The sequence below is a fragment of the Accipiter gentilis genome, chromosome 1, assembly GCF_929443795.1.
Source record: "Accipiter gentilis chromosome 1, bAccGen1.1, whole genome shotgun sequence".
NCBI classification, from domain to species: Eukaryota; Metazoa; Chordata; class Aves; order Accipitriformes; family Accipitridae; genus Astur; species Astur gentilis.
In genome coordinates this window covers 28,133,117-28,159,817 of record NC_064880.1, presented here as the reverse complement: position 1 = coordinate 28,159,817, position 26,701 = coordinate 28,133,117, and the positions used below count along the sequence as shown (strand labels likewise).

At 41.4% G+C, this 26,701-nt stretch overlaps 1 protein-coding gene across 5 annotated transcripts in view; it reads left to right on the top strand.

Annotated features, from left to right (window-relative positions):
* UBE2E3 (ubiquitin conjugating enzyme E2 E3) overlaps window positions 1-26,701 on the top strand; it is a 60,291-nt gene that overhangs the window by 22,723 nt on the left and 10,867 nt on the right. Inside the window, exons 3-4 of one of the 5 annotated variants that reach the window (XM_049808812.1) lie at window positions 6,076-6,100; window positions 15,381-15,551. The exons of 3 other annotated variants lie outside the window; for them this stretch is intronic. In XM_049808812.1, coding sequence (XP_049664769.1) covers window positions 15,514-15,551 — 38 coding nt within the window. In that variant the 5' untranslated portion in view covers window positions 6,076-6,100; window positions 15,381-15,513. The remainder of the gene's footprint in view (window positions 1-6,075; window positions 6,101-15,380; window positions 15,552-26,701) is intronic. One more of the 5 variants, XM_049808821.1, reaches the window with a different exon arrangement.

Here is a 26,701-nt window from a genome sequence, read left to right as displayed (position 1 = left end):
CATTCGTGTTTGGCTGCCAAAATAGCTATATATATTGTCTAGCAAGTGACAGCCTGGGCCTTTATCTCTTCCTGGCTGTTTGCCAGCTGTTTAATTGCAGCCCTGTGTTTGCTGTGTGTCACATCTTATGGTGGTCTATTATACCCAGCTAAAACAATATTTTGAAAATGTTTCAAATGTAGACTAATTCTGTGAGACTTTACATCCTGTTATTTACATGATCTGCTGAGGATGTAATGTAGGTCATTTCATTTTTTCCCCTACAAATACGAACATTTGTATGTCCGATCATCTCATGAATTTCCAGGGCAGAGAGAAGACAAGATGGGATGCAAAAATGCTATCTCGTCCCCTTGGGAGATGTAATTAAAGCTGTACACTTTCATGTAATTTTTCATCTGTAGTTTCCGAGGCATTTTTAAAGCCAAATATTCTCTTTGTTCTGCCCTTTAGAAAAGAGCAAGCATACAGAAACCGAGCTGAGATCTCCAATGGGAGTAGCAAAGCCTATGGGCCATATTTCTGCTCAAACAGATACTTTGGGTGAAGATGATGTTGAGTTTTGAGTGAATGGTATCTTAGAGAGGCAGAGAATGATGCAGGCGCTGTATGCAGCACGTTCGGTTTGGCAGCCGCCTGCTTTCCATCAGGAAAGACTTAAGGCTCATGTTACTTAGGGCAGAGCTGAACTACTGATTTGTGTCCTACAGCCCCGCACCACCTGGGGGATGGAGCCACGCGGCATGAAACCAGGGTATTAGAGTGCTAAGCACTCCACAGTGCTTAAGTGTGTGGGGAATGCTTGGACTAAGTATGAGTCCAGTTTTCCCTGCTCCTATTTGTACAGCTATTAATCTCTTGCTCACTCTCTCTCTGAAGAGCATATGTCTTGGGGAGTTTCAGCTACTGGGTGAGATTCCTATCTGGTGCAACCTGCTTTAGCCTGGAAAGCAATGAATGTACGTTATCTACCATTCTTGGCTATGTAGATTTTTTTGGAGGAAACTTCGCTTTTCCACTGCTTAAAGAAGAAATTGGGATTTGTCCTATTGCTTGTTTAATAAGAAGAGTAACTGTTTAACAGGAAAGACATGATAAAAGTCTTGGGAAACAGCTTTTCAATTTTAGGACAGAGGAACACAGAGCAGAAGAGACCTTAAGAATGATCCCACTTTTTTGTGTAAAACACCAGATTTATAATTAAGTAGTACATGTTGGCTGTTTAAAAAGGAAAGAAAAAGATAGCCTGTAGGCAGGATTAGATCTACAGAATTTTTTCTTCTTAATTGGAGGGGAAAAGATCCCATCTAGCTAAAGCCATCTAGCATACTGGAAGAGGTTTGATATTAAAATGGGCTTTTTTAAAAGGAAGTAAAATTGTTAGAGTACTCTTAAACCTGCTTTCTGAAAAGTGTAATACTGTGTGCGAGTAATATACTCAAGCGTGTGCACGTGTGTTTTTTCTGGTTAATCTGCTAGAAAAGTTCTGGTGAATAGCCCCTACACACACCTTTTTCTGAGACTGATATGTTTAAGTAGGGTAGGGTTACAAAGTGAGTATTAAAAGATATTTAGGAAACAGTTGTGCATATATGGTGCAGCTCGAGTGTGAGTGGTTGTGGCAGTTCTGCTGTGCTGTCACTGTGTGTCTTTTCAGGAAAAGCATCAAAACAGTTGCTAGCATCACTTTGTTGTAGCAGGATCTACATAATTCCAGTAGTTTACAATGTGACCAGTCTATCTAGTCGCAAAAAAAGGCCATCGTGGAGTTTCTGCTTGACTAAACTCTTCCCTGTTCCGTTAAGCTTTCATGTAAGTGCTGTATTTAGTATATTTTGCAAGTGAATTTCTTATATATCTCAAATCATGTTACTTTCTGGTGAGCCTGAAGACATCATTGACTAAGTTTTGTAGTATATAGATAAGGTGGGTGCTGAAAGGAAGCCTGACAGAAATCCTTACTGTGTATGTGTCGCCAGGTTTGATAAGGCAGGTGTGCATGTGTGCCATTGACATGGAGACTTTAGTCAGCCCCCAACGTAGATGTTTACATGATTTGTGAAGAAGTTGTTATTTCTAAAGAGTAGTTACAACACCCAGTTATAGATACCATCTTGTTGAAGACGACTGCTTACATGTTAGACATCTTCATTGCAAGATAATGGTGGCCTTGGGGAAGTGTTTCTTTATCATTCGAGGTCTCCAGGTAGCCCTGGGAGTTAGATACAAGGAAGTGAAATCTGAGCAAGACTTACGCAAAGCCCAGTGCTGGCAAAGCAATGATGCCACTTACTCATCACAGCTGAACATTCAGTATCTGCTTGACAAAGATTATATGAAAGAGGACAAGATCAGGACAGGTCACAGGAATGCACAGCCCCTATGCTGCTACAGGCTGATGAAGCCCTGAATGCTGAAGTAATGAAATAGTCATCAAACGCAGAAAACTGGGGGAAAGCAGGGTGTGCAGCAGAGCAGGGTGAGAGCAGGTTACCTGTACTGTAGTTACTGTGGTACTATTGAAAGGTGCAATATAGTGCAGCCAAAATGCAGAACTGTCATGAGCCCGTGGTCTTTGGGGTGAGCATGAACCAGCTGCAGTACTGGTGCTTGAAAGTGTTGCTCGGCTTTCCACGCATTGGGCTCTGCTTCCTCTTGTGAGTCCCATTTCACGTGCTTCATTTATTCCCAGTTTCTGACTTTTTGCTTCTTGTCCCTCCCTCTCCCATCTTCATAGGTGTCAAGTGAAAATGATTGGGGCTGAACACTGGCTTTTTTTAGTGGAATATTTGTTGTATATTTGTAGTTACTTTATTTGGGGGTTCAAAAAAAAAAAAAAAAAAGAAAAAATGACACATCCTCTCCAGGAACATGCAGCATGTTCAGGGTTAAAGCAGGCCATGAAAAGGGACACTTCCCTTTCTTGTCAAATTGGCTTTGGTTTCTTAGATCCATCACGCTGGAATGCAGCCCTGAAACGCCAATTTTCTTGTAAGGAGGAAGCAGAGCCAATTGATTTAAACTTCTAGTTGCATCTGCTGGCAATTTCCACCAGAAGCTAATTACAGCAGGCAGCTACTGCCAGCAGATGACTGAGTGAGTGGTTCCACCTCTTAAAGAAGAGAGTTTGAACCTGCACAGAGTTTATTTTCCCTTGAGATTGTAAGGCTGGGGTAGCATTTTTCAAGCAGGTATTTTACACCTCCAACAGAAATCTTCAAATATTAGGTAAATTATTTTATCATACAAATACTATCTGTAGCTATTCCCAAAATGGGAAGGTAATTTATTGGGCTTTGCACTGTATCCCTGTATCATTTCAAGACTACATGGTGTGCATGTTTAAATTCTGATGTGATTAACCCAACTCACTGTCTATGTTGTCAGTTCTGTGAATAATGTTAGGGTAAATAAAATGGTTCAGACCTTTTTGCTATTAATCATTAATGCTGTAGGTTTGAAAATGCTCATAGCTACTGAAAATTTTGCATCTCCTGAAATTGTACTTCCACTAACAAGAATTTTGCAAGAGTGAACCTTTTTAATAAAGGATGGAGCATGGATTTTTTTCAACTAGCATCACTAGATGGCGTTGCTTAGTAGTCTAACAGTTGAGTGTCTGAAAATAGCTGAAATTAATATAAATCGATAGAGTAATTAAAAAATATTTAAATCTTTCAGTGTGTATGTCTTAGGGATTTTTTTTTCCTTTTGAATCATGCTTCTAATTGTTCAAGAGAGGGTGTCTCATTTAAGTACTACTTCTGCATGTATAGCTCATAAGCAAGCAGTCTGCTGTAGTTTCTACTGTGGTTCTGCTGTCTTTCTTGGCTTGCTTGAAAACTCCTTGAAGTCACTTGCTGAGGGACTGAGGCTCAGCCAGACCCCATGCTGCTGTTTCATGCATGGTTCTCTCTATACACAATTAGCCTCTTTTAATTGTATGCTGAAATATTAGCAGAAGGACTGCTTGGAGGATGCTAGATCAGACAACAACAAAAAGGCGTGCTAGTAGTACTTTATGGAAAGCTCCTGGGATGGCATATTTTTCTGAAGTATGATGTCCACTGTTATTATAGGCAATGTGAAATCAACTGAAGTGTTGTTTGGGGTTTTTATTCTGTTTGTTTATTTTGTGTTTTAGACACTGTGCATTTTTTTCTGGCTGGTTTCCTCTGTTTTGTTAGTAGTCAGTCATGCTCCTGGCTACAGCACTGGCATGACCCCCCCGTGCCTGCACGTGGGGCATGACCATGCCTGCACACTGTTCTCTGGCATGCTTTTTCCCAGGCAAGGCAAGAGAAAACCTGCCTTTCATGTCAGCAGTGTATTTAGCTGAAAGCAGAAAGACATCAGGTAGGTGGGTTTATTCAGGGAGGATGGTAAGAAGAAATGATGAACCCAAGCAGCTTTTGTTCAGTGCTTTCAGTTCAACTCCTTCATCTGCCTCTTCTAAAATGTCAGTGCGAATTTGGCATGACCTACTCCCTTTTCTTGGTGCACCAGCACTTTTAATTTAAAAGTCTCCTGCCTAAAATTATAGTTATTTTTAAATTCTTTCTTAACCCATTGCAGATGTCTTTATCAGTCTACTAAAACCTAAAGAATTGTTGTTGGCAGGAATTGGTATAACTCACTTGTTTGGTTTTGTAGTTTAAATAATGGTTCTTGTTAATGTCAATCAATTTGCCTGAAATTCTACATTTAGATGTAGTGAGTGTGCACACCTCTGGTTGCTCTAACATTTGTATTTACAAAAGAATATTTTTAAAGTTTTTATAGTAGAGTTTTTGGATAGTTGTAGGAAAATGTTGCTGATTTACATTAACAGCTTGGACGCCTATAAAGCAGTATCAGATTTTGCAAAAGAATGAGAAATAAAAAAGCAAAATTAAAGACACCAACAAACAGTAAGCATGTACCAGAACATATTTTGATGACAGAAGGTCACCAAAGTTACTGTTTACTTAAGAGATTTGAAACTAGGTGCTAGACCTTATTTGAACAACTTTCTGAACACCACTGCAGTGTATTTCTGTAGGTTAATGTAGTTTTTTGTGAAGCCTCACTTTACAGAAGTGGGAAATAAGAACTGGGGGGGAGGGCAAGGTTTTTTGAGAACTGTGGCACAATGCTTAAGAGCGTCCTCTTGTGTGCTGGGGGAGCGGTATAAGAATACCATGACAGAAAACCCCTTAATCCATATGTTTTTAAGTCAGAATGAATGGGAGTAGCTATGAAGTAATCAAATCACTTGTGGGCTAATTTTTCATCACTTTATACAGGGTAATTGATAATAAAGGTACAAAATTTGGCACAAAAGAGCACTGGTGGGAGAGGTCTACATTCATTTAAACACCCCAGTCAAGTACTGAAGCATGTGCTTATCTCCTGTGGAAGTCAGTGGGTTTTAAGCACGTGCAGAAATGCTTTCCTGAGCTGGGTCCAAGGGAAGGGAGTTAAGCGGGGCCAAATGCAGAAGGAAAAGGGGAAAGCAGTGGTGATTGCGAGTTGGAAATAGCTATTGAGTTCTGTTATTTTACGGGGGGAATGCTCTACCTATAGCTGCGCAATGCGCTGCTAATATTTTTAACAGATCTCAAAGCCTCATCTTCAAAGATGTCTGATCCACCAGTGGCTCCGCATGGCGTTTAGCCCAGTGTCAAGTCAGTGCATTTGGAAACCATAGCCTTTGGTGCCTGAGCAGGGCGAGGAGAGAGAAAGCGGGGGAAGTGGGACCTGCCCGCTGTCCCCTTGCCTTTGCCAGATTTCTTGTGGCCATTTCAGGAATATTCCATTCAAAGGAATAATATTTCTCCCACATCTCCATCCCAGTACCCTCACTGTCTGCAAGCAGCAAGAAGTGGAAATGTGAAGCCAGTAGTTGTCAGGATCTGCTTACTATATTGCTCTTAGGAAGGACTCTGTTTCATGACCGTAAAATGGAAGTACACATTCAGTGCCAGTTTTTTCGGCTAATTTTTACATGAGGGCTAAATACTCTTCTAATCCTGTTTATTTGGGGGCATTCAGCACATAATACTAAATGTGCTTGATTTTTTTTTTTATTTGCAGGTCACCTTTTAATGGAGCTGTAAAAGTAAGTGTAAACTGCACCTTCTTTTGTCATCAGTAAGTGCTGAAGGGCATAATACTCAGGGCAGGAGTGTCTCGGGGCTCACATGTGGGAGAAGGGTGGGCAACCCCTAGTGCTACCCAGTAAGAGGGTTGAAAGGTAACATGGGCTCTTGTTCATTTGCACTGTCTGTTTGTACAGGCCTCCTCAATACTGCAAATACTTCCTCTGTTTTTTTTCTTGGGATGCTTGTCAAGGGACCCTGTTGTGCTAATCCTAACACAAACACATTCAGAAGGACAGTTTTTGCTCTGTAGAGTTTACCTGCTGTAGCTAATGGTTCTCCCACTTGGTTGAAAAAGAGAGCTGAATGGCTTGCCTTGATGGCCTCCAGGTCAGGCATAATTAGGAAATAGAGCCCAGGCTGTTACCCTGCATAGGGAGGTAGCACTTACCCCTTTTAGGGTGTCTTACAGAGGATCTTGGTCCTTGGTAGAAGTCAATTGAGTACATTTTCCACACGATGCAGGCAATTCCTATAGTCCCCATCTATGGTGAAGAAAGCGTGATCTGGATGCACTTTGCACATATGCCAGAAATGCAGGTGTAAACCAGATGAAGCAGTCATAGATCTCAAACCCCCTTTTTCCCTGCCTGATTTGCAGCTGTTGAATTTGTTAGCAGTGCACATTGATGGGCAATGACCCAAATAAGGGGGAGCAGTATCCTGCAAAGGCTTTGGGCTGTAAGCTGGGTGGGTGGTGGGATAAAAAGTCAGATCTGGAGTCAGAATGTCTTTCTGAGCTGTAGTCTTCTGTTGCAAGAGCAGCTTATAACCCCTAGCAACTGCTGCTGCAGATTCTCCTCATTCACTCCCTTCCTTGGCAGCTCCTGTTTGAATAGGAGATGTCTGCATATCCATGGTGATGGGAGGAGATGAGCCTCAGGGTGCTTCACTCCAGAAGATCCGTCCCTTTCAGGCACCAGGCAGGAATGGGCAGTGTCTGGAGGTGGCTGTCCAGCTGCCAGTGCTCTGTGTCTGTCTGCCCGTCTGTGGCGGAGACGCTGGGCCTGGGTGCTGAGCAGCACTATTCCTCTAGCAGGTGTATGATCACTGAAATTGGGATTATGTTCTCATCTTCAAAAGAAACTTTGTGTTTATTTTAAGTCACAACTTTCTGGAAAAAAACCCAACTGTTTAACCATGGTGTTTCCAGGAGGGTGGGAAAAATGCCAAATGGAAGCAAATGTAGTTTTTAGTGGTTGTGAGAACCAGGTTTGAGGATCTGTGTTACAAGTGGCTGCGATCACTGCAGAAGTTGTTTTCCTCTGTGCAGAGCTGAGCTCCCAGTGTAATGTCAGCATTGCAGGAGATCATCTAACGTAGATCTTATGTCTCACTGCAGTGCCAGGCATGTGAATTTCTCTGTTTGCTTTGAATCAGTTGCAATAAAAAACCCCTCCTTCTGCTTGCCCTCAGCACCTGAAACACAACTTCATGAGGTTGTGGGTGATTTCATCCCGCTTCTGTTGTTTCAGAGCAAAACAGCTTGAATGACATTTGTTGGGTCTGTTCTCTGAACATGGAACAAAGTTGCGTTAAGTGCTGGAAGCTGGTTGCTCAGAAAGGACTCAGCCCTTGTGCGGGCAGACTGTGGTGAGGGGCACCGTGGCATCAGCGAGCTCTTACATGGAGTCGTGTGTGTATTTAGAAAGTGTACACCAGGCTTGCAGGCAGTGGGCAGCTGCCGGAGGGTCTGTCTTGATTGCTGTCTCCTGTGGGAGCTGCTCTCCGTGTGAACTGGGGTGTGTGGCTGCCAGCATTAGGAAACGCTGAGTGGGGTTGAGGCAGCGGTGGCGGCGAGCTCCCCTTCCCGTGCTGCTGGGAGGGTGGCAAGGAGCATGAAGCGCAGGTGAGCTGCCAGGCCTGACAATACATGCTGCAGAGACTGCCAGAAGGCAGAGCTTCATAGAGGGCTGAATACTGTAAGGGAAAACCAGCTGGCCCGACTTCACCTCAAAGGATGCCTGCTCGGTATGAAAACATCACAGGATCCTGCAAGGAGCTGTGTGAATACAGCAGAGACCAACATAACTAAGGCAAGATGGCCGGTGCCCCTGAGAGAGACCACCTCCGTGTCCTGCACTTGTTTGAAGGGAACAGGAACAGCCTGGTGTGGGAAGACTGACAGAGCATTTCTCAGAAGAAGCTCTTCCCTTGCCTCGTACCTTCTAGTGCTCCAGGAAAATGGCAATACTGAAGTAAAAAGAAAAATGTGGGTTTTTTGCGTAAAAACAAAGTATTAGAAAAAACCAGAACGTTTGACTGGGTCTTGCTGGGAGGAAAGAGTCACGATTTGTGCAGGGACAGCGTGTTTGGTGTGGGACTTCTTGTGTGTAGTGCTGCATAATGAGGCTTGTGCAAGATGCTCTCCTCTGCCTGTCCCCCAGCTTGGAGGCACTGTGGCGTAGCTTTATTTTTTTCAGACACCGTGTGAATCAACTCAGGAGCAGGAGGTTGAAGCAGCAAGACAGCTGTTATCCTCTCCTTGGAGACGGGGAAGTATCAGCATGCCACCAGACCTGCTTATATTACATGTACTAAACACACTCGGTTCCTTTCTTCTGTCTGTTTTTCATCAAAAGGTTAGAGCACAGGCTGAAAAAAAGAGGGACTTTGAAGGGCAGGGCCCCCTGCCTAATTATGCATTGGGCACCTCATAATAAACAAATGAGCTGGAGGCTGTCTCCTAAGTGGTCTAATTCCTGTTGCACAAACCCACAAAGGAGTAGTGGTGTTCAGTTCCTGCTTTCTCTTGATGTTCACGGGTACTCCAGTTCTGAGCACCTTCTCTGCCTGGAAGCCTGCTCTCTGGCCAGGGAGACACTCTCTCACCCTGTTGGATGTGAGACAAGGAGGGGGAGGATTGCTGTTTCCAGGGAAAGTACATCTCCTTGGCAGTAAGCGTTTACCTGGGAGAGCCAGGAACAAGCTTGGGTGCCTGCCAGCCCATTCCAAAGCTGTGATTTGGCAAATGTGGGGCAGTAGGAGGGAGGGCACCCAGCAAGAGTGTGGAGAAGCACACCTAAGAGACCATTTTGTCCAGCTGTGTCCCCTGGGAGTACCTTGGGCTAGCTGGAACCCAAGCACTTCTTTTCACCTGCTAACCATGCTACAAGAGCAGCAGTCTACTGCAGAAGGGAAGAGTGGATTTGCAGCCTTCTCCCTGTTTGGTCCTGGCAAGATTTGTGCTTTCAGGAGTGAGCTTGGAGAAATGCTTCCTTAGCAGTAGGCTTGACAGCTATTTCAACGGCCAGTCAGGACCAAATGAGCATGCTTTTGCTTCCAGCTTTGTGTGGTGAAAGACAGCCCACCTCTCCAACAGTCTCATCTTCTACGTGTTCTTTCTGCCAGCTTCCACCACGGTACCTCTTTGCCTTGAAACACATCTTGTGATCCTGCTTTTGGCTGGGTGGTGGTAAAAGCAGGCTGGTGCGGGTGGCATGTCTCTCCTCTGCGGTTAGCTGTGATTGCTGGCTGCATCCGAGAATAGCCTGTGCTTCAACTCGTTTCCTGACCCATTCTCCAGACAACTTGCTTTTCCGCATCATCCCAGGGTTTCTGGGATCTCTCTTATAACCCCTGGCTTTTAGCTGGAGGCTTCAGGATTATTTTTTCTTTTACAGCTTTTCAAATTGTCCAGAGGTACTGCTGGCATTCTTGGCTGGCTTCCAGGTCAGGCATGAAAATGAGCTGAAATCTCCACTCTCTTCCTTTTGTTGCTGGACAGTCAGGTTGTTGCCTGCCTGAAACTCTTGCTTCCCTGGAAAGACCCTGGGGATACAGGGAAAGGGCTGAGCAAGGACCTCTGAGTAAGCAGAACAGGAGACAGAAGTGTCCACCCAGCTAATAATAGTGACAAACATTGTGGGAGAAGCACCGTCTGTATTTGTTTGAATTAGGACGACAAGGAAATGTTGCAAGCTAAGGATTTTGTGATTGCTTTGTTGATGGAGGATGGACTTCAGTGAGGCTGTTACAGTATTGACTTGAAGAGGATGGATTTGCTAACAGGCTGGGTGATCCTGTCTGGTCTCAGACAAGGGAAGAAAAAAAAAAAAAAACCAAACCAAAAAAAAAAAGAGGGAAGTTAAGAAACTAGTGCCAGTTTGTGGCATTGAATGAGTAATCTCAAACAGCCATACTGATACTGTAGCTTTAAAGTTATATAAATATATGAGGGAGAAAAGGAAGATTTCATTCAGTAGACAGGATAGTGGCGGCCAAGAGAATTAGTTTACGTTTTTATTAGGCATTCTCATTAAGGGAATGAGAGAGCAGGATTTATACTCTTCCCATCTCATAAGGCTTATATGGGACGTTTCAGTACTGAGATGCTTAAGCATCTCAAACTAATGAAAAGATCATTTCAGGGCTCTTGAACTGCTTTATAGCTTGTGATAACAGAAAAAATGTGTTTATTTTGGGAAAGATTGTTTAACTAGTAGAGAAATGTGTTCTTGAGCACTGCTAGAGCAATATGCCAGTGGTTGTCACATGCATATGTAACACAGTAGCTGCACCTGTGGATCTAATCTGTTTACCAAGAAACCCAAATAATAAGATTGTAGTTTTTGTCTTTGCTCAAAAGAACAGTGAATTAACCTGAAGAGATTTTGTATCTTATGCTAAGAGATTGTATCTTATTCCAAGAGATTTTGTATCTTATTCAGAGAGATTGTAGAGGTTCTGAGAGATTTTTCTGTAAAACAAATATTAAATCAGAAGAAATTATAAATCAATTTTTATCTAAAGCACTGGAGGTCTGTTTCATTTTCAGTTTTATTGCCTCTTTTAATGCTGCTTATTAATTCATTAGCTATACTAATTCATTAGCTACATATAATTGCTAATTATTGTTAATTGTTAATTCTTAATGTTCATTCATTAGCAATACATTAAAATATTCTTTATGCTTTTACTATACGTTTATAGATAAAAGCACAAGTTGCTGTCTTTCTATGAATTTTGAATTAAGTAAATTAATTCTTACTAGCATTTCTTAGTGTCTAAAATATAATATTGTGTTGGTATAAAGCAACTCCATTAACTTCAGTGATATTAGTCAAGCCTCAGACCAGACTAACTGAGAACAGTATTCAAAGGGACTGAGTACACTTGTTCATTTTAATCATGCTTTAAATAGCTAATACCAGCAAAATATTTCCTATATCCTATGAAAAGATACAGATTAAAATAGCTTTGCTGAATTCTTTTCTACCTCCTCCATTAAATTTGGGGGAAGCATCAATCCAGAAAGCATTTAAATAGAAAAATGTCCTGAGTTTTGGGTCTTCATTGCCTCCCTCTCTGCTGCCCTGTTGCACATTTCTTGGATTTGCAACTAAAAGCCCTTAACAGCTCAAGAGCTAAACCTGCTCATTAGACTGACAAAGGCAGTGGCTAGTTGTGAGAAACCAACTCTTCCCACTAGATCCCCTCGGTTCCCTGAGAGCTAGTCAAAGTCTCTGGTAAATCTGCAGGAAAGGGGAGAATAGAATATCCTCCTGTAATATGTTCTGCATGGGGTGTTTCTAAAATTATTCCAGCCAACAGAAACTCTTATCTCTTTAGGAACAGAAGGTAATACTGGGTATTACGCTGATCTCATTCATCATTTTAAGGCTCCTTTTAGTTGACCCCTTGCTGCTGACATTTGTAGCATTTCCCAGATAATAAAACTGAGCCGCTGTCTGACTTGCCATAACCACTGGGAAAGTGGTCCTCTCCTCACCGCTCCTCTCCACCAGTTCCCACAGACCCACCCACCTCATTCACAGTCATGTGAATTCCTCTTCTGAGTTTGGACCTGAGCATGTGGCTTTTGGTTCATTTTTGGACAGGCTTTTGAACGCTGCTCTCCTAAGTAAGAATCAAGATTGCATCCAGCTGTTCCAGACTATTTAAATGTTTCTGAATATATGTTTGTTCTGGAACAGCCCCACTGAAATGAACAGAGGAGTGGGACGTGCCAAGTGTATCCTTGGCTGCTCTGAACAAATCCCTGCCTGATAACATGTTTCAGTTTGTTGTTCAACAGTGAAGCGAGTTTATTGAAATTTCAATGATCATAATTAGGCTTCAAAAGTTAACGTTGCATCAGCATGCAGAAAAGAAGTTGAATGTTGCCTTGGAGTCAAATTTCAGACTTGGTATTGCTTGTTGCTGTGTGTGTGGTACTTCTGCCAGGACAAAGACATCTGTAACCTCTCCTCCGACAGGTATTCCCATCTAAGACCAGTTACAGGTCTAGTATAAGGCACCTTGTCCATCCTTTTGGTGCAGGACATATGGGGGCAGGCCCCAAGGGCTGAGGGAACAATACTAACCCCTTTCCAGCCAGATTTATCCTTCTTTAAAATCCTGTGCGAGCACCCTCATTTGGTTACAGTTCCTTGGGATGCCGTGAGTCTGCTGACATTGTCTGGTTTACTTCGTCAAATAAGCAAATTACTCCCTACCTCGGAAGAGTTTATTTTTGGTGTTACTGAGGAAAGTGTGATTAAAAAAACCCAACCGCACGGAGTTTGAGGGTTTAGTTTTTGGGGGTTGGGTCTTTCTGGTTTGTTGTTGTTGGGTTTTTGTTGTTAAAACACCCATGGGATCCATTGAAGTCTGGAGGTGGTGTTTGACTTTGAAAACTCTCAGTTACGGAGTAAGGCACAGCCCAGGCACTGTCTGGCTGGTAAGAGCCCTGAATCAATAAATGCCATATAGATAGCTTTAACTTCTCCTCAGCATTACCTGTCTTAACGCCAGTCAGGGAAATGGATTGATGCACTCAGACACGAGCTGGCTTGTTTCCGGACTTCATTCATGGAGTCACCACAGACAAGGCCAGCTCATGCCTCCCTCGGCCTCTTGGCATGGCATATATTCCCAGAGCAGAGCGGCCTGGAGGCACAGAGGTGAGTTTCAGGAAAAGCAACTTTAATATTTGTCCATGTTATTTATGTGCACCACACAATGGCAGAGTTTTTCTGCTGCTCTTGCTTCTTACTAGTTGCTTATTTCCACTGCTGGAGCCCGATCGTTCTTGAAGGATTCGGTCATGATTCGGTAGCTGTGCAGAAATACTTGAGAATGTTTTTGTAGTTTTTAACTGGGTTTTGGGTGCTTTTGCCAATGTGTCTTCTGTGGGTGTTTCTGTGCTGCAAGACTGGGATATCCAGTCTCAGGCTGATGAACTTTCTTTGTCTGTCAGGGAGAGCTGGTTTAGGGTTAGACGTGCTGCAGCTAGGATCATTTTTAGTCTTCTTCAGTAATACAGATATATTTTGAATCTGGCTCTTCAGCTAAAGTAAAAATAAAGCGTTTGAGAAAACTAAATCCAAAGAAAGCAAATGTTTCAGTTGTTTACGTGTTCCAAATTAAAAAAAAACAAAAAAAAGGACAGTTTTATTTATTGAGATAGAGGGAAGATGAGATGATTTCTTTACAGATGAAAGTCATTCTCACTCTTGGGGGTCTGCAGAATAAATTATTCAATCCTATGTCTTTTTTGCAGATATTTGAGTATTGACAGGTATTGTCTCAAGCTCTGATTTAGCTACAAGTTGCAGGAAAGTAACAGCAGCGTCATGTAGCTGAAAGAAAGCAGGAGGCAGGGAAACAAGTCTTTTACTTGACAAGTTTATAAAATGTAATGGTCAGGGGACTGAGAGCAACCAAGCAAGCAAACTCTTAGACTGTTTCACTAAGAATTTACTGTGAAGGAGTGAGAGGGGCTTTCATGCCTTACCATTTTTCGACTTTCTTACAAAAAGATGAGGATTCCGAGTGCTAAGCTCAGAAGGAATGCATCTGCTGCTGCTGCTGCTTGGATAACTTTACAAATGCCCAAGTGTAAAACAATTTCAAATCTGAATGTTTATACATACGCATTTTTTTATGTTAAGCAGACTTCTTGGAGTATCTCTAAAACGTACAACTGTCCTATACACTGCAGTCCCTTTAAATTACTGTTTGTTTTTCAAATTTATGGTGCTATTTTTGCCTATGTTTTCATACACACTTAATACATCCTGTAAGATTTTCTTTCTTGTATATTTACATCATCTTCATGTTACAACGCTGGCATTAGTGTGATGTTGTTTTTTCTAGGAAAAAACCACTATTCTCCAAGACTTTTCCTTTCCTGTCAGGGTAAATAATCATATAACATGTAATTCACTTTAACAGTGGAACTGTCTTCCTCGTAGTTGTTTCAGAGGATGTTAGTGGTGAACGTGGCCCAGCACACGAGCCATAGGTGTTCTTAGGTATTTTGGTGTTTTTCACTGGCAGGAAGCTGGGTGTAGACAATTTTGCTCTATAGGTTACAGACACAAAATATTTGTCTTACTAAAAGGTGGTGTCTCTGAAGTTGTGAAAAATTATTTAAGGTAGAGTGTATAGTCAGGTAGTTAAAGGGAACTTCAGGAACTTGTAGGAGAGCTTAGAATTTAGATCGCCATGTGTAACTTCAAATTTAGCATTTCCTAGTTCATGAATATTTAACCAATCTCCTCTAATATTTCCATGTCATTTTGCTCTTCTATTTCTATTCTTCACTATTGAAATATTTCTAGATTAAAAAGAAAGATTTTTAAAGAGAAATAAATGTTGACAGTAGAAATATAAGATTGTTAGCAGATCAAAGTATTTCAGGTAACTACAGCAGGTTTGCATGGATATAGTTGTTTGAAATTAACATGCAAACATCTAGAGGCCGTGTATCATCCTCTTTAGACTTAGTTTATGGTAAAAACATGATAGATTATTTCTATATTATGCAACAGGCATAAACCAATTAAGAAGTATTTTACCATGCACAAAGAGGATCATTGCATTCATTTGACTAGAAATCCAGGAAGAAAAAATTACTCTAGTCTTCAGTAGTTTCTGGTTGTTATGTGATTATGTCAGGCATGCTCAGAAGAAAAGTTTTACAAACTTTCAAACTTCTCCAGTTTGAATATGTGTCTAAGCTGAATAATTCAATCTGTGTTGGAAACAGCGATGGTGAAAGATACTTAGGTATTGCTGTCTATCTGATGAATATTTTTGGTAGATACGAAGCCGCTAACTGTGTAGTTTAGAATTAATATTTCTTCCTTGAGTCTGTTAGATTGTCAAGGAAAAAGAATTTTGTCTTCAGGAGATGAACATTATCTTCATTGTAAGAAGAGTAACAGTTTGAAGGAGTACTAAGGACTAGTACTAAACCACCTAAACATCTTGTTACTCTCATTCTCTGCACAGCCTATTTCCAAAATTGAAAACGTCCAGCTAGTTCTCCCACATGGAAGATGCCAGGACTGAAAGCTGTTGCTGGCCATCACCTTCCCTTTGCAGCCCATTCAAGGGAAGAGGAAGAAGATCACTTTGAGACTGGATGGGAGGTGTTCGGCTGAGCCAAACGGAGGGAGAGAGGTAGAGCAAATGTAGGCACATTCTGGGAGAATTGTGGTTGGACTCTGCTGGCTGAGATTTTAGTGGAAGACATACTTTGCTTGCATTTCTGAAGGGAGGTTGAGAAGCCTGTGAATGGAGTGGGAAGGTGTAGAAGAGCTTGAAAATTTGAACTATGAGGAGGCTGGAAACATACCATCTGCAGAAGTAGTACATTAGTTTTGTGGACCTAACTTGTCAAAATTAATCAAACAGCAAGTAGGTGAAGGTGGGGGGAAGTTGGTGTTTGAAAGTTAGGATTTATTTTTTGTTGGATGCTTTCTGATGCCAAATAGACAGCTATGTCTAGTTTATTTTTGCTTGGCATATTGAGTGTACCATGTTGTTTTGAACGCAGTCCTTATCCGTACCTGCTTCATCTTGTGTCTTGACTCCATGATACACTGCTTGGAGCTGTGGCTAGAGACCATTCAGAAGCTAAAATCCAGCCTGTGCTTGTTTGTTAGGCAGCACTTTGTTGGGAGTGCCTGGCTTTTAGATGGATTCGAGGTGGAGCTTGACCTTCAGGGCATTGGAGGTTTTCAAGGCCCAGGTATTTGAGAGATGGCTCCCCTCTGCTCCATACCTGCTTTCTGGGGAGGATGCTTGGGTTTCCGAGGTGTGTCCCAATGCACCCACTCCCCAGAGTCCAGCGAGTTCACCCTTTTCTGTGGTCCACAAAGTTCTCCCCCCATTGGACTGTAGGTCTGGTCAGGATTTGTAACTGCAATATAATTGAGCCGGGTGGATTAGTTTATGACTGTGTAGGCAGTTGATGTTTAAGTGACTAATGTAATTCTTGTTTGTAGGAAGGCTTGGCATAGCCACTTAGTTGATCTGAGAAGCACAGAAATGCTAATCTGCAGAGTATATATAAAGCTTTAAAAATGGAAAGAAGAAAGCTAAGAAGCATCATCAAGAATGTATCATCATGATATGCTCCACTTCATATTGCTAATCACTGTCTTTATAACTTCAGTGGTTTAGTGCCTTGTATTGAAGGTGGACTGCTGCTTCTTCCATGGCTCAGATGAGTCAGTGGTTAATGAGGTTGTGCCAGGTGCTGGAGGTCTCTCCAGGGCAGATCTTTAAAGGGAGGTGCCTGCTCTGAAGTGTTTGAGAGGTGCGTGAAAGTGTTGTAGATTGACTGTTTCAGAGCATGTTAGAAGATTTATCTTTTCACAAAGCCACACTTGGAAAATTGCTGTAATAATGACTGAAATTTGTTAACATTTAAAGAAAAAGAATCATTCGTAAGTGTTCAAGGCATTCAGGATAGCATGGGGAGACAAGTGCCCTGGAGGAAAACAGTGTTAATCTTTTTTTTTTATCTTTAATACACAAAAACTTAGGGTGGGCTCCTTAGAACTGACAAGAGTGACTGTTCCTATTGACTGCAAGAAAAGCATATGGAAAAAGTCAGATAGAAATTACTGGCATCATCACTTCAGCATCGACTCTTAGCAGAATAGTACCAGATTTTGCAGTACTTCCCTTCCTAGAATATACTTCAAACGGTGCATTGCTTTTAGTCTTATTGGAAAAAAACACCGTTGCTGCCTTAGCATTACACTTTTGGCTCCTGTATGGCATATCTACATGGGCCTCAAGTTCATCATGGTCATGTAGTTCAGGAGCAGCACTGTCCTTCAGGTACTGCAGTTGCACTCCTGTAAGTGGGGGTAACTCTTCTACCCTGTTGTCCTGAATTCTTTTGAATGAATGAGGCCTCTTGCTTCCTTTCTTCCAAAGGCATGAGGGATGTAACATGTGGCAGAAAGGTCAAGTCCTCTCTCACTGAGTTTTACTGCTTGGAAGCTGTGACCATACCAGTGGTGGAGGGATCATGTCATTCTGTGCCTGTGAAAATGGGAGCTTCATGTAACCGTAATTCTCCTGGATAGTCATCCACATGTGAACACAGCCACTAATTCTACGTTTGCCACTATTCTTTTTAGCAACAGAGGTTTTGTAGTTAATACTACTGTTTACTTGCAAATTAAGATTGTGATTTAAGTGTCACTTGGTTTGGGGCATAGCTGCTCCTTCTATAGGAGTGGCAGTTCCTATAAACTTGATGTTTCCTGAATGCTTTTGTGAAAATAATCTAAAACAATATTTTAGGTACTTATGTTAGTATTTTGGAGGGGGACAAAGGTGCTACTTGTCGCAGATGGTCTTCAACTACCAAGAGGCACAGTGTATTTTAGGTTTATTATCCAAAATGCATGCATCTAAGTACTTTTAATACTGAGTGCTGAAAAAGGTTATTTATTTTTACACTGCGTAATCTGCAATATCCACAGGGTAGAATCTGTACAAAATAAAAGCAAAGGTACTGCTTCCATTTTTAGTTATGATAGAGTCTTTCCAGAGCAGGTGGCATCCAGCAGCCTGGGTGTTCTGCCCGAGGTGAAAGTCCTTGCTTTGTTTCTTTTGGCCAAGGGGGTTTAAATAAAGCAACTTTGATGTTAAACAGAACATTCCTGCTATACAACTAGCAAAAAGCTATATGTCACCCATTCCTCTTGGCCCTGGACATAGGACACATTTCCTAGGGTTCAGCGTCATCTTTCTTTCTATAGCACAGTCAAAGCATGGTCAGGCATTTGCTTTGCAATCAGCTGCACCTATGGAGATTTACCAGCCTTCTTCTCTGGTGGTTCAAACCCTTCCCAACTCTGCCAGCTGGAGGATTCATGTGAGTGAGGGTCTGTATTCCTGCTTCATACTAAATCCATACGGTTACTGGGATGGATCCCACTGAAATAGGTTAGGGAGAACTGACAGTCTCCTGTGTCAGCAGGACTGCAGGAGCAGAAATACTCAATGGACTAACCCTTCACTCTTCATCTTTTTCACTATGTCCCCCAAGAGGAGGCAATTGAAAATCATTTCCCTTCATGTAAATTGTAGACTTGAATGCTCAATGCTCTACAGAATATCTCTGCATTGCCACTAACAGTTATTCGGAGTAAGATTTTGTGGACAGTATAGTTGCATCCAAGCAAACGTCTGACTCGGTCCACTTCTCTTTTCAGCCCCCTTTAAGATTTTCATTTAAGCTGTCCTCAATAAGCAGAGTACTTGAGTGGCCATGTTTGGCAAAACACATAAGTAATTTACAACTGTTGTTTGTATTCATTTTTGTAGTTCTAAAGTTATTTTAAAGAAACAGCCCAAAGCACTTTTTCCAGAATTAATAAATTTTCACATAAATCTGGAAATGCCTGTACTTCTTTCTGCTCAGATCTCCAGAAAAGTGCATTTAGTTCATTAGTTTCATGCTGAACTGTTAACATTTTAGGTTGTTTTATTAGGAGAGAACAAAGAACTCCTGGCTTGTTGAAAATTTGTTACACAAAAATAAGGATGAAAAGGTTCCAAAAGAGCTGATGTTAAACACTGCAAACTGGATGAAGTTGTGCAGACTGGAAAGATTTACAAGACATCTGGTAATTAGCTTCCAACTCCTATGGAGTCCTGCCCTGTGGAAGCCACTGCTGCTTGCACTGGAGGGGGAAGAGGAGGGAGATGAAGCATAACCCTGAAAAGCTAGATCTTTGTGCTCGCAAATTATGAGTGGACTACTGAAGAGTCTTCAGGTACCTCCTTGGAAAACTACCTCCTACAGAGAAAATGCCCAGCATCTCTCCCTTTGCAGACTTGTCTCCTCTGCTGGCATTTGCTTGGTGCGGTAGGGGAAGGGGAACAAGCTATCAAAGAGCTGTTTATGACTTTCCCCGCCTGAGCCAATCTGCCAGTCTACCCCACACCAGCTTGCTGTGCTCCCCGGGGACTGCACGGCAGCTGGGAGTTGCTGGAGTGCAACCGGCTGAAGTTGCCTCCCTCTGCCTGGCCCAAAAGGGTGGTGGTGCTTGGGACTGCTCTTAGAGCCGGGCACCTGGTGAGTAACCTTCTGCAGGGAGGTAAGCAGCATGCTCCGGTGCAAGGGACCCAGAACCAGGCCACAGAGTTTGATCTTTTCATTATTATTATTGTCATTATTGTTGTTGTCATTATTACTGCTGCTACTACTGTTATTTTCCATCACTATTTTTTAAATTTCAGTAAGGAAGATTTAAACAAGAAAGAAAACTTTCCATTTGGATTTGTTTTGTAAGTTGTCTCTTGGGAGCACCTATCCACACCCTGGTTATAGGATAAGATGTGTTTGTGCGGTTTCTGAAGTTCCAGGTGTATGAACCTTCAAGCATTGAATGGGAATTGCTGAGAACTGGTGCTTTTGTTACTTGTCAGAGACTTGGGAGACTTTGCTTCTGTACTCCATTCTGTCCCTTACCTATACAGTCACTTTTAGCAAGTCATTGCCCTGTCACATTTATTATTCTGTCTGTAAAACAGAATGTTGATCTTGTCTTAGCTGCAGTAAAAATGTTAAAGATCAAAATGATATATTCACTACTTCTTTACTTTTTTTTTTGTTACAAATATTTAATCATCTAAACATCAGTGATCAATCCCAGCAGGCTAACTACTAGTAAAAATGTTTATCCTTTCAGCTCTGAATCTGTTAAGTACAATGAGCAGGCAGCCTGTCTTAAGTTAATTTTTCTAGCAGTGCTGTACTTTAAAATTAGGCATATGCAGCAAAGAAAGAGCTTTGCTGAGATTAGTTATCAGAAAGAACATTATTTTTCCTAGATTGCAAATGTAAGCAAATGTGTGGTTAATGGCATTCACTAAATTATAACTGACTGAGAATATGAAGGAAGTAGAGTTATGTATGAATATATAATATTAGGACATGTTGGAAGGGACTATACTGAATTGGTATATAACCTGATGAATTTTGCAATGGTAGTCATTAAGCATATTATTTCCACTGATAAAGCATGCTTATAGTCTCAAGTAAAACCCGTACACGGTCTGAGCCTTTTCTCCTTGAGATTACAACCATTCTGCGTCCATGTTGTAGTGGTATCTAATTCCTGAATGCAGTGCAACTGTTGCTGCAACCTGATCTATTGGAAAGAAGGATTTAGCGCACAGAGGAGGTCAGTGCTGTCCATGTGCTTTTGCTTTGCCTGAGGTCTGAGTTGCTGTATCCTACTGCAGGCAGTAAACTGCCACTTTCCTAACAGCTGCCTTGAATCTGAACTGTAGGGGAAAATTGTGTTTCTTTTTAATCATAGCTCTGCACCGACAGATCTATAAAAAGGTGGAATGACGTTGCAGCATATCTTAGTCCACTAGTACCAGGGGTCCAAGCTCTAGAGCAAAGCTCTGTGCAGGTCACAATTTCTTAGCTCTTCCTGAGCAGTGGCAGCTGTCTTAGAGGAGGAGTACAATTCCCTGCTCCGAAGGCAAACCCAGACAACTTCTGCTCCATGCGCTACAGCTGTCTCCACAGAGAACGTTCCTTCGGAAGAGTTACTCATTAGATAAACGTTGTTAGAGGGAGCAATAGTTGGGCTGGAGCTGGCTTTTCAATAAGCAGATTTTACTGAGTGAGACTTGTTTCACTTAGATGTTTATTGACTTTTTTTCCCCTGGAATGATTATTATTTTCACATTTTTCTTCAGTATAGTACACTTTTGTGGAGTATAATGAACTTGTATCAGACATTGATTTCTGTGTATTTGTATGCATGATGCTTTCTCCATTCCTTTGAATTGCTGTGCTTTTGGAACTAAAGCTGGCATTCACAGGGTTTTTTAATGCTTTTACTACACAAGTTACATTTATATCTACTCTGTACCAAGTGTTGCTTCAGCTGTCTCCAATTCTGCATTATACAAAACAGATTCCTATCCTCAACTGCTTTTGTTTTGAAACTCTCCAAATATTCATATTCAACTAGTGAAATGTACGTTGTTGGGCTAATGTTTTAGCACCTGAATCAAGTCTGCCTTATGCTCGGTACAGGACAATAACTCCTCATAATATTGGGTCGCTCTACAGCTTATGTACTAAATGGACAGAGTGGAACAGTGAAGAGACAGAGAGAGGATCCTGAGCCTCTACTTTGATAAATAGGGCACTGCAGATCCAGAATTGCACTTGCAGAGTATAATTCCAGCATGTTTTAAGCCAATTCAGGTTGAGCTGCTGCAGCCCCCTACTTCTGCCCTACTCCCCGCTGCAGCTTCACACTCCCGTTCTTGTGCTGACGCTGGCGTCCGTGCCAGTCTGCAGTTAGCTCCTGCTTTCAGGAGCCCAGGCAGCCTGACAGCAATCCTTGGTTACTTCTCAACCTGCTCAGCACCACAGAGCAATTCACTACGTGACTTCACAAGCACCACTACAAGTGTCAAGGGAGGAGAAGGAGTAAGAAGGGACGGGGCTGGTTTTGCTGGGGTTAATTGGTTGTGGGACGCCACCGGTCACCTTGCACTCAGGTCTGCTGGAGTGTGTTATGCCCCAGGAGTTTGCTTTGTGTGTTCAGATTGGCAAAAGCTTATTTGCAGAATTCTTTTGTTAAAAGTACAAAGGTAAAAAATCTAATATCAAATAATAGACTAAATACATAAAAATTGTCAACAATGATAAACTCATACCCCGCACTGAATGTGAAGCTTGTCATCATTTGCTTAAGCAGAGTTTAAAGCCTGTAGCCAGAGTTCTGATGATCGTTTCAGACCATGAATCTTGTGAAAAAAATTAAAATCTTATTTAATCAATCCTCAGTGTAGGAAATTTTGTTAACCAGTGTGGGAACAGGACTAAAGACAGGCCTTTGGAACATTGGGCTGTTGTGTTAAACAGGGTTCTTGGTTTTTGGCTAACCAGATTCACACCCCTTCAAAACAGCTAACTTTTTTCATTTCAGACGAAATAGCTAGTGACAAAAGCCACGTAGCGACTCCAGCCATTTTCGGAAAGGAGCTGGACTTGAGAAGTCATCCTTATTGTGCTATCAGTGGGGAAGATCTTTGTGTGTGAACTGGGAAAGGTCAATTTTATTTTTGAGAAATACAGCCTTTTACTAGTTACAGAGATTTGCATTGAACTTCTATGGCTTCAAGTTAGGCATCCGACATAGGGAGCTGTGGCACAGCATTTTCTGTTTTGTTAGACTATACAGTGTGATGTAGAAATGAGCGGAGGCAAAAGAGAGCAAGTATTTAAAAGTAATAATAGAATTACTTTTGGAAGAAAGCCTATGCTAGAAGATTAGGAAGACTGCACCAAGAACTGACTTAGATGATGACAACACAGACTTCTTTTGAGAGAAAATATTCAGTGCTTGCTATAGGGCAACTTACAGGTAGCATGAAACAACCAAAAGTATGAAGCTAATATACATATATTAACAATCATTAAATCCTTAAGAAGGCGGTTCTTACTCAGAGTGTTAATGTGTTTTAATGGAGGCAGGCTATCCGACTGACTGGTTTTGTCTGTTCTCCATCTCCATGTGGGAAAGCTGTAACTTTGTTTCTGAAGATTTTTTTAATACATCAGTCAGTATATGAAATTGCCTAATGTTTAGGTATTTGGGGTGGATTGATAGCTGGGGACTTCATTTGAACCCCTCTAGTTGACTCACAGGCTTAGTCTGTTGAAAATTGACCAGTTGTTGTTCCTAGGCGTGAATCTTTATATGTTTACTACAGTTTTAAAGCTAGTTGGTTTTTTGGATTGATTAGATCCTTTAGTGAAATTGTTTTAACTGTTCTTTCTTCCTCCATTTGAAGTGCATGTGTAAAGGATTCTGGGAATAATAGATTTTCATTGTTGAGATTAAAAGTGTCATTGAAAATATTGGTAGGAAGTGCTAAACTGGATTTCTCAGCGTCACTTAGCTTTTTGACATGAAGATTTTGCAGTGAGTGATGGAGGTGACTGATGTCTAAAACATGTGGATGCCACAGAACTATTGAATGAGCTACTACTAGTGTAATCTCAGTCCAGTGGGCAAGGTGATGGCCTGGGGTTTGGGAGATTTACATTGCAGTCATACTCCACAGCACACATTTTCTGGATGACATTAGGCAAATGATCCTGTGTCTAAGTGCCTCCATTTTGTGTATTTGTGGGTAGAAACCTTAAACTAAAGCTGCACGATTTCTCAGATACCATGTGATTATTTCAGTATGGATTGCTAGCATCAGTATGGAGGCTATAACATATTAAAGAATAAAATATGCATGTATCCCAAATGAGTTTTGCTTGTGTTAGGGAGTTTAGAAGGATCTTCTCTTGTGGAAGAAGAACAAAATTTGCCATGTTTGCTAAATACAGGTTCATCGGTAATTTTGAGGGGAAGAAAAATGTGAACTGTATACCTGGTAGAAAAATTTCTTTGACAAAGTGATTTGGCCTTAGTACAAATTGAGCTTTATACCAACAGCAAGAAAATAGCATGCATTTTGCCACTAGTAGTACTACTTGTATTTCAACACTGATGACAGGGAGCTAGTCTTTTATTTTATCCTAAATTATAGCTCTGTTATTATGAACACATGGCAAAGTAGCAGGAAATGTTTCCCTTTACGGACTGTCCTGCTCTGTGTTTTAATAGGGAATGTGGATAATTTCTCTAGTGTAGGTGTGTGAGAAGGACTTATATGCATATTTCAAGATATTTAAAATAAATCAGATTTTCAGCATGAACTTTCTTCATGCCTGTGAATCCTGTGATTTCTCTGTTTTCAAAAACTCATGTTTGGTAAACTTTTAATGTATTGCCCTGGTAGTATATATTTACAACTTCTCTGTCAAAAGCATAGGCAGAAACAATCTGATATGCTTTCTTACCTGGTTTAAATTCAGTATTTCTGCTGTAATTTAGCAATCTACATTCTGAGGTTAGTTATCTTTCAAAAGAAAAATTATAAGAATTCTGCCTCCATAATTGGCTACGTTTGTTCTGGAAGATGGAGAGAACCTGAGCAGACTTCTAACAGCAGCAAGAAAGGTCTTAGGAACCAGCAGGAATACAAAGAGGAAAGTAAAGTTGAGCTATTGTAGCAATGAGCTAATTTAATGGGGCTGTTGGCAGTGGAAAAGCTATCAGCTTTCCAAAATACATTACTTGGGTTATCTACATATTACAGCTTTGATGGAATTATCAAATGATTTGTTACCCAGCTTCCTTTAGTAACAACAATGTACGTTCTACTAATGGCAAGTTTAGTGCTGGAGGTTTTAATCGTCTAAAACACTACAATCTGGCATCTTTCTCTTTAGGGTGATTAATACCAGATCTGCACTTGGTTAGATTCCCCTAATGGTAGAATTTACATGAACCAAATACAGCCACATGATTATATTTCTAAGCCGGACCATGCAATCTAAAGTTTATGCCCTCTTTATGCTGGCTGCAGGAGGACAAATGATACCTGATTAAGCATAAAGCCTGGTGTTACAAAGTTAATCCATTGACGTTTTTGGAACGTATATGGTTAGGCCAAGTTAGTTTACGTTGGATCAGCACTTTGCTTTGAGTAGCCACACTGCTTTTGATCTGGTAGGAGGAGCTCTCAAGTTGGATTTACTGTTGCATCGAACCATGGCCTCAGGCACAAGTCCTGCACTGCTTTACAACCAGCTGAATTAGGAGGGGATCCATGAGTTAAGAATAGGCACTTTTTTTCAGCAGTAATTTCTAGATTTCAGTCTTAAGGGCATGATAGACTTTAAGGAAGTGACAGAAGCAAAGGTTTGTACAGTGAACTAGACTCCTCAGTTACATAGACCCTCTGTGGATCTGCTAGAAGCAGTAAATAACCTTTTTCAGCAAACAGATGTAGCAGATAGTTCAGTGGCCAGTAAAATAGTAACAGTTGTAGATATATAAAGAACACAATAAACTGAAACTTTTTATTTGTAAGAAATTGTACATAACCTGGAAACCTTAATAATAGTGAGTACCTTATCAAAAAGCGTTTTCAACACAGATTTGATATATTGCTGTAGACAACCCACATGTGTCCAACCCTAGAAAAATGCTGTAATCCAAAAATTAGGGCTATACTTGAGGGTCTTGCAAGTGAAACCAGTATGCTTTCTGTGTATAGAGGAGGTACTACCCAGATTCTGTAAGTAGAGGTGCTTAGGCACTGGCGCTGATAGTACAAACGCTGAGAGTAAGTACTTCAGAAAGCCCTGTAAACAAGGCATTGAAAAATAAAGAAAATGGAAATTGCTGTCCATGCTTGTTAGTTTTTAAATGTCACAAGACTGAAAGGCACAAACATATGTATTCTAATTAACGTTCGTTTCCTTTCTTGTGCTCTGTAACCAAAAATACAAGAGCACCTCCACAATTGGGAAAAAAGGATTGAGAAAAAAAGGTAATGGATAAATTTTCTTCAAAATGTTGAAAATATCAAAGCAGGAAAATAATCCAGGCATCTTTACATTCCCACGTTTAAGATTAAAATACAACTACTGGTAAGTGATTTGTGCTCTCTCCAGGCTTCACAGTAACATTGAACTAAGTCTCAGACAGCTTGCACTAGACAAAAATCCTTTGGTTCCTTGTAAGATTTTGGGTTTTTTAATTACCAACAGTGTGGCAGTGTGTATCTATATGTAGATAAAAAATAGGGTGCTACAAGGTAGTGTGTGAATACAGAGCTAGACAACCCTTTCTCACTGTGTGGAGGGTGAGGAGGAATTTCTAAAGTACTGAGCTTAGAGGCTTGAGTTAGGAGCCAAGTTCCCCTTGTGGTCAGTAAAAAGTAGGTGTCACCAGAAGGAGATGGAGAACCTTAGTATTAGGGAGTATTTAGGTGCTCCCTGTGCCTCAGAGAGTCACCGATCTCTCTACCCTGATTGTCTGGGAAGTCTGAGGTGCAAACATCAGCATCCACACTAGATACCCTACATGGTAGATGTGAGTCCCCACCTCTGTGATAACTTGAAGTTACCTGAGCCTGGGGCTTTCTCCTTCCACTGGACATGAGTTCATCAAGCTCAGAAGCTCAGATGCGGAGGCAGGCAGACTCGCTACAGATGGGATCTGTGTATTTGCCTGAATTGTATATGCTGCTAGGATCTTTTACAGCCCCATTAGCCCCTAGTGGCATGCTAGTGCGCGAGAACATAATCAGCTTTAGCTGAGATGTTGCTGTCCGAAACAAGCCTTTTGTGCTGGTAACATGCTGAGTGCCTTTCTTACAGCCGGATTTGTAAAACTTAATTTCTGAAGCTGTGTTGT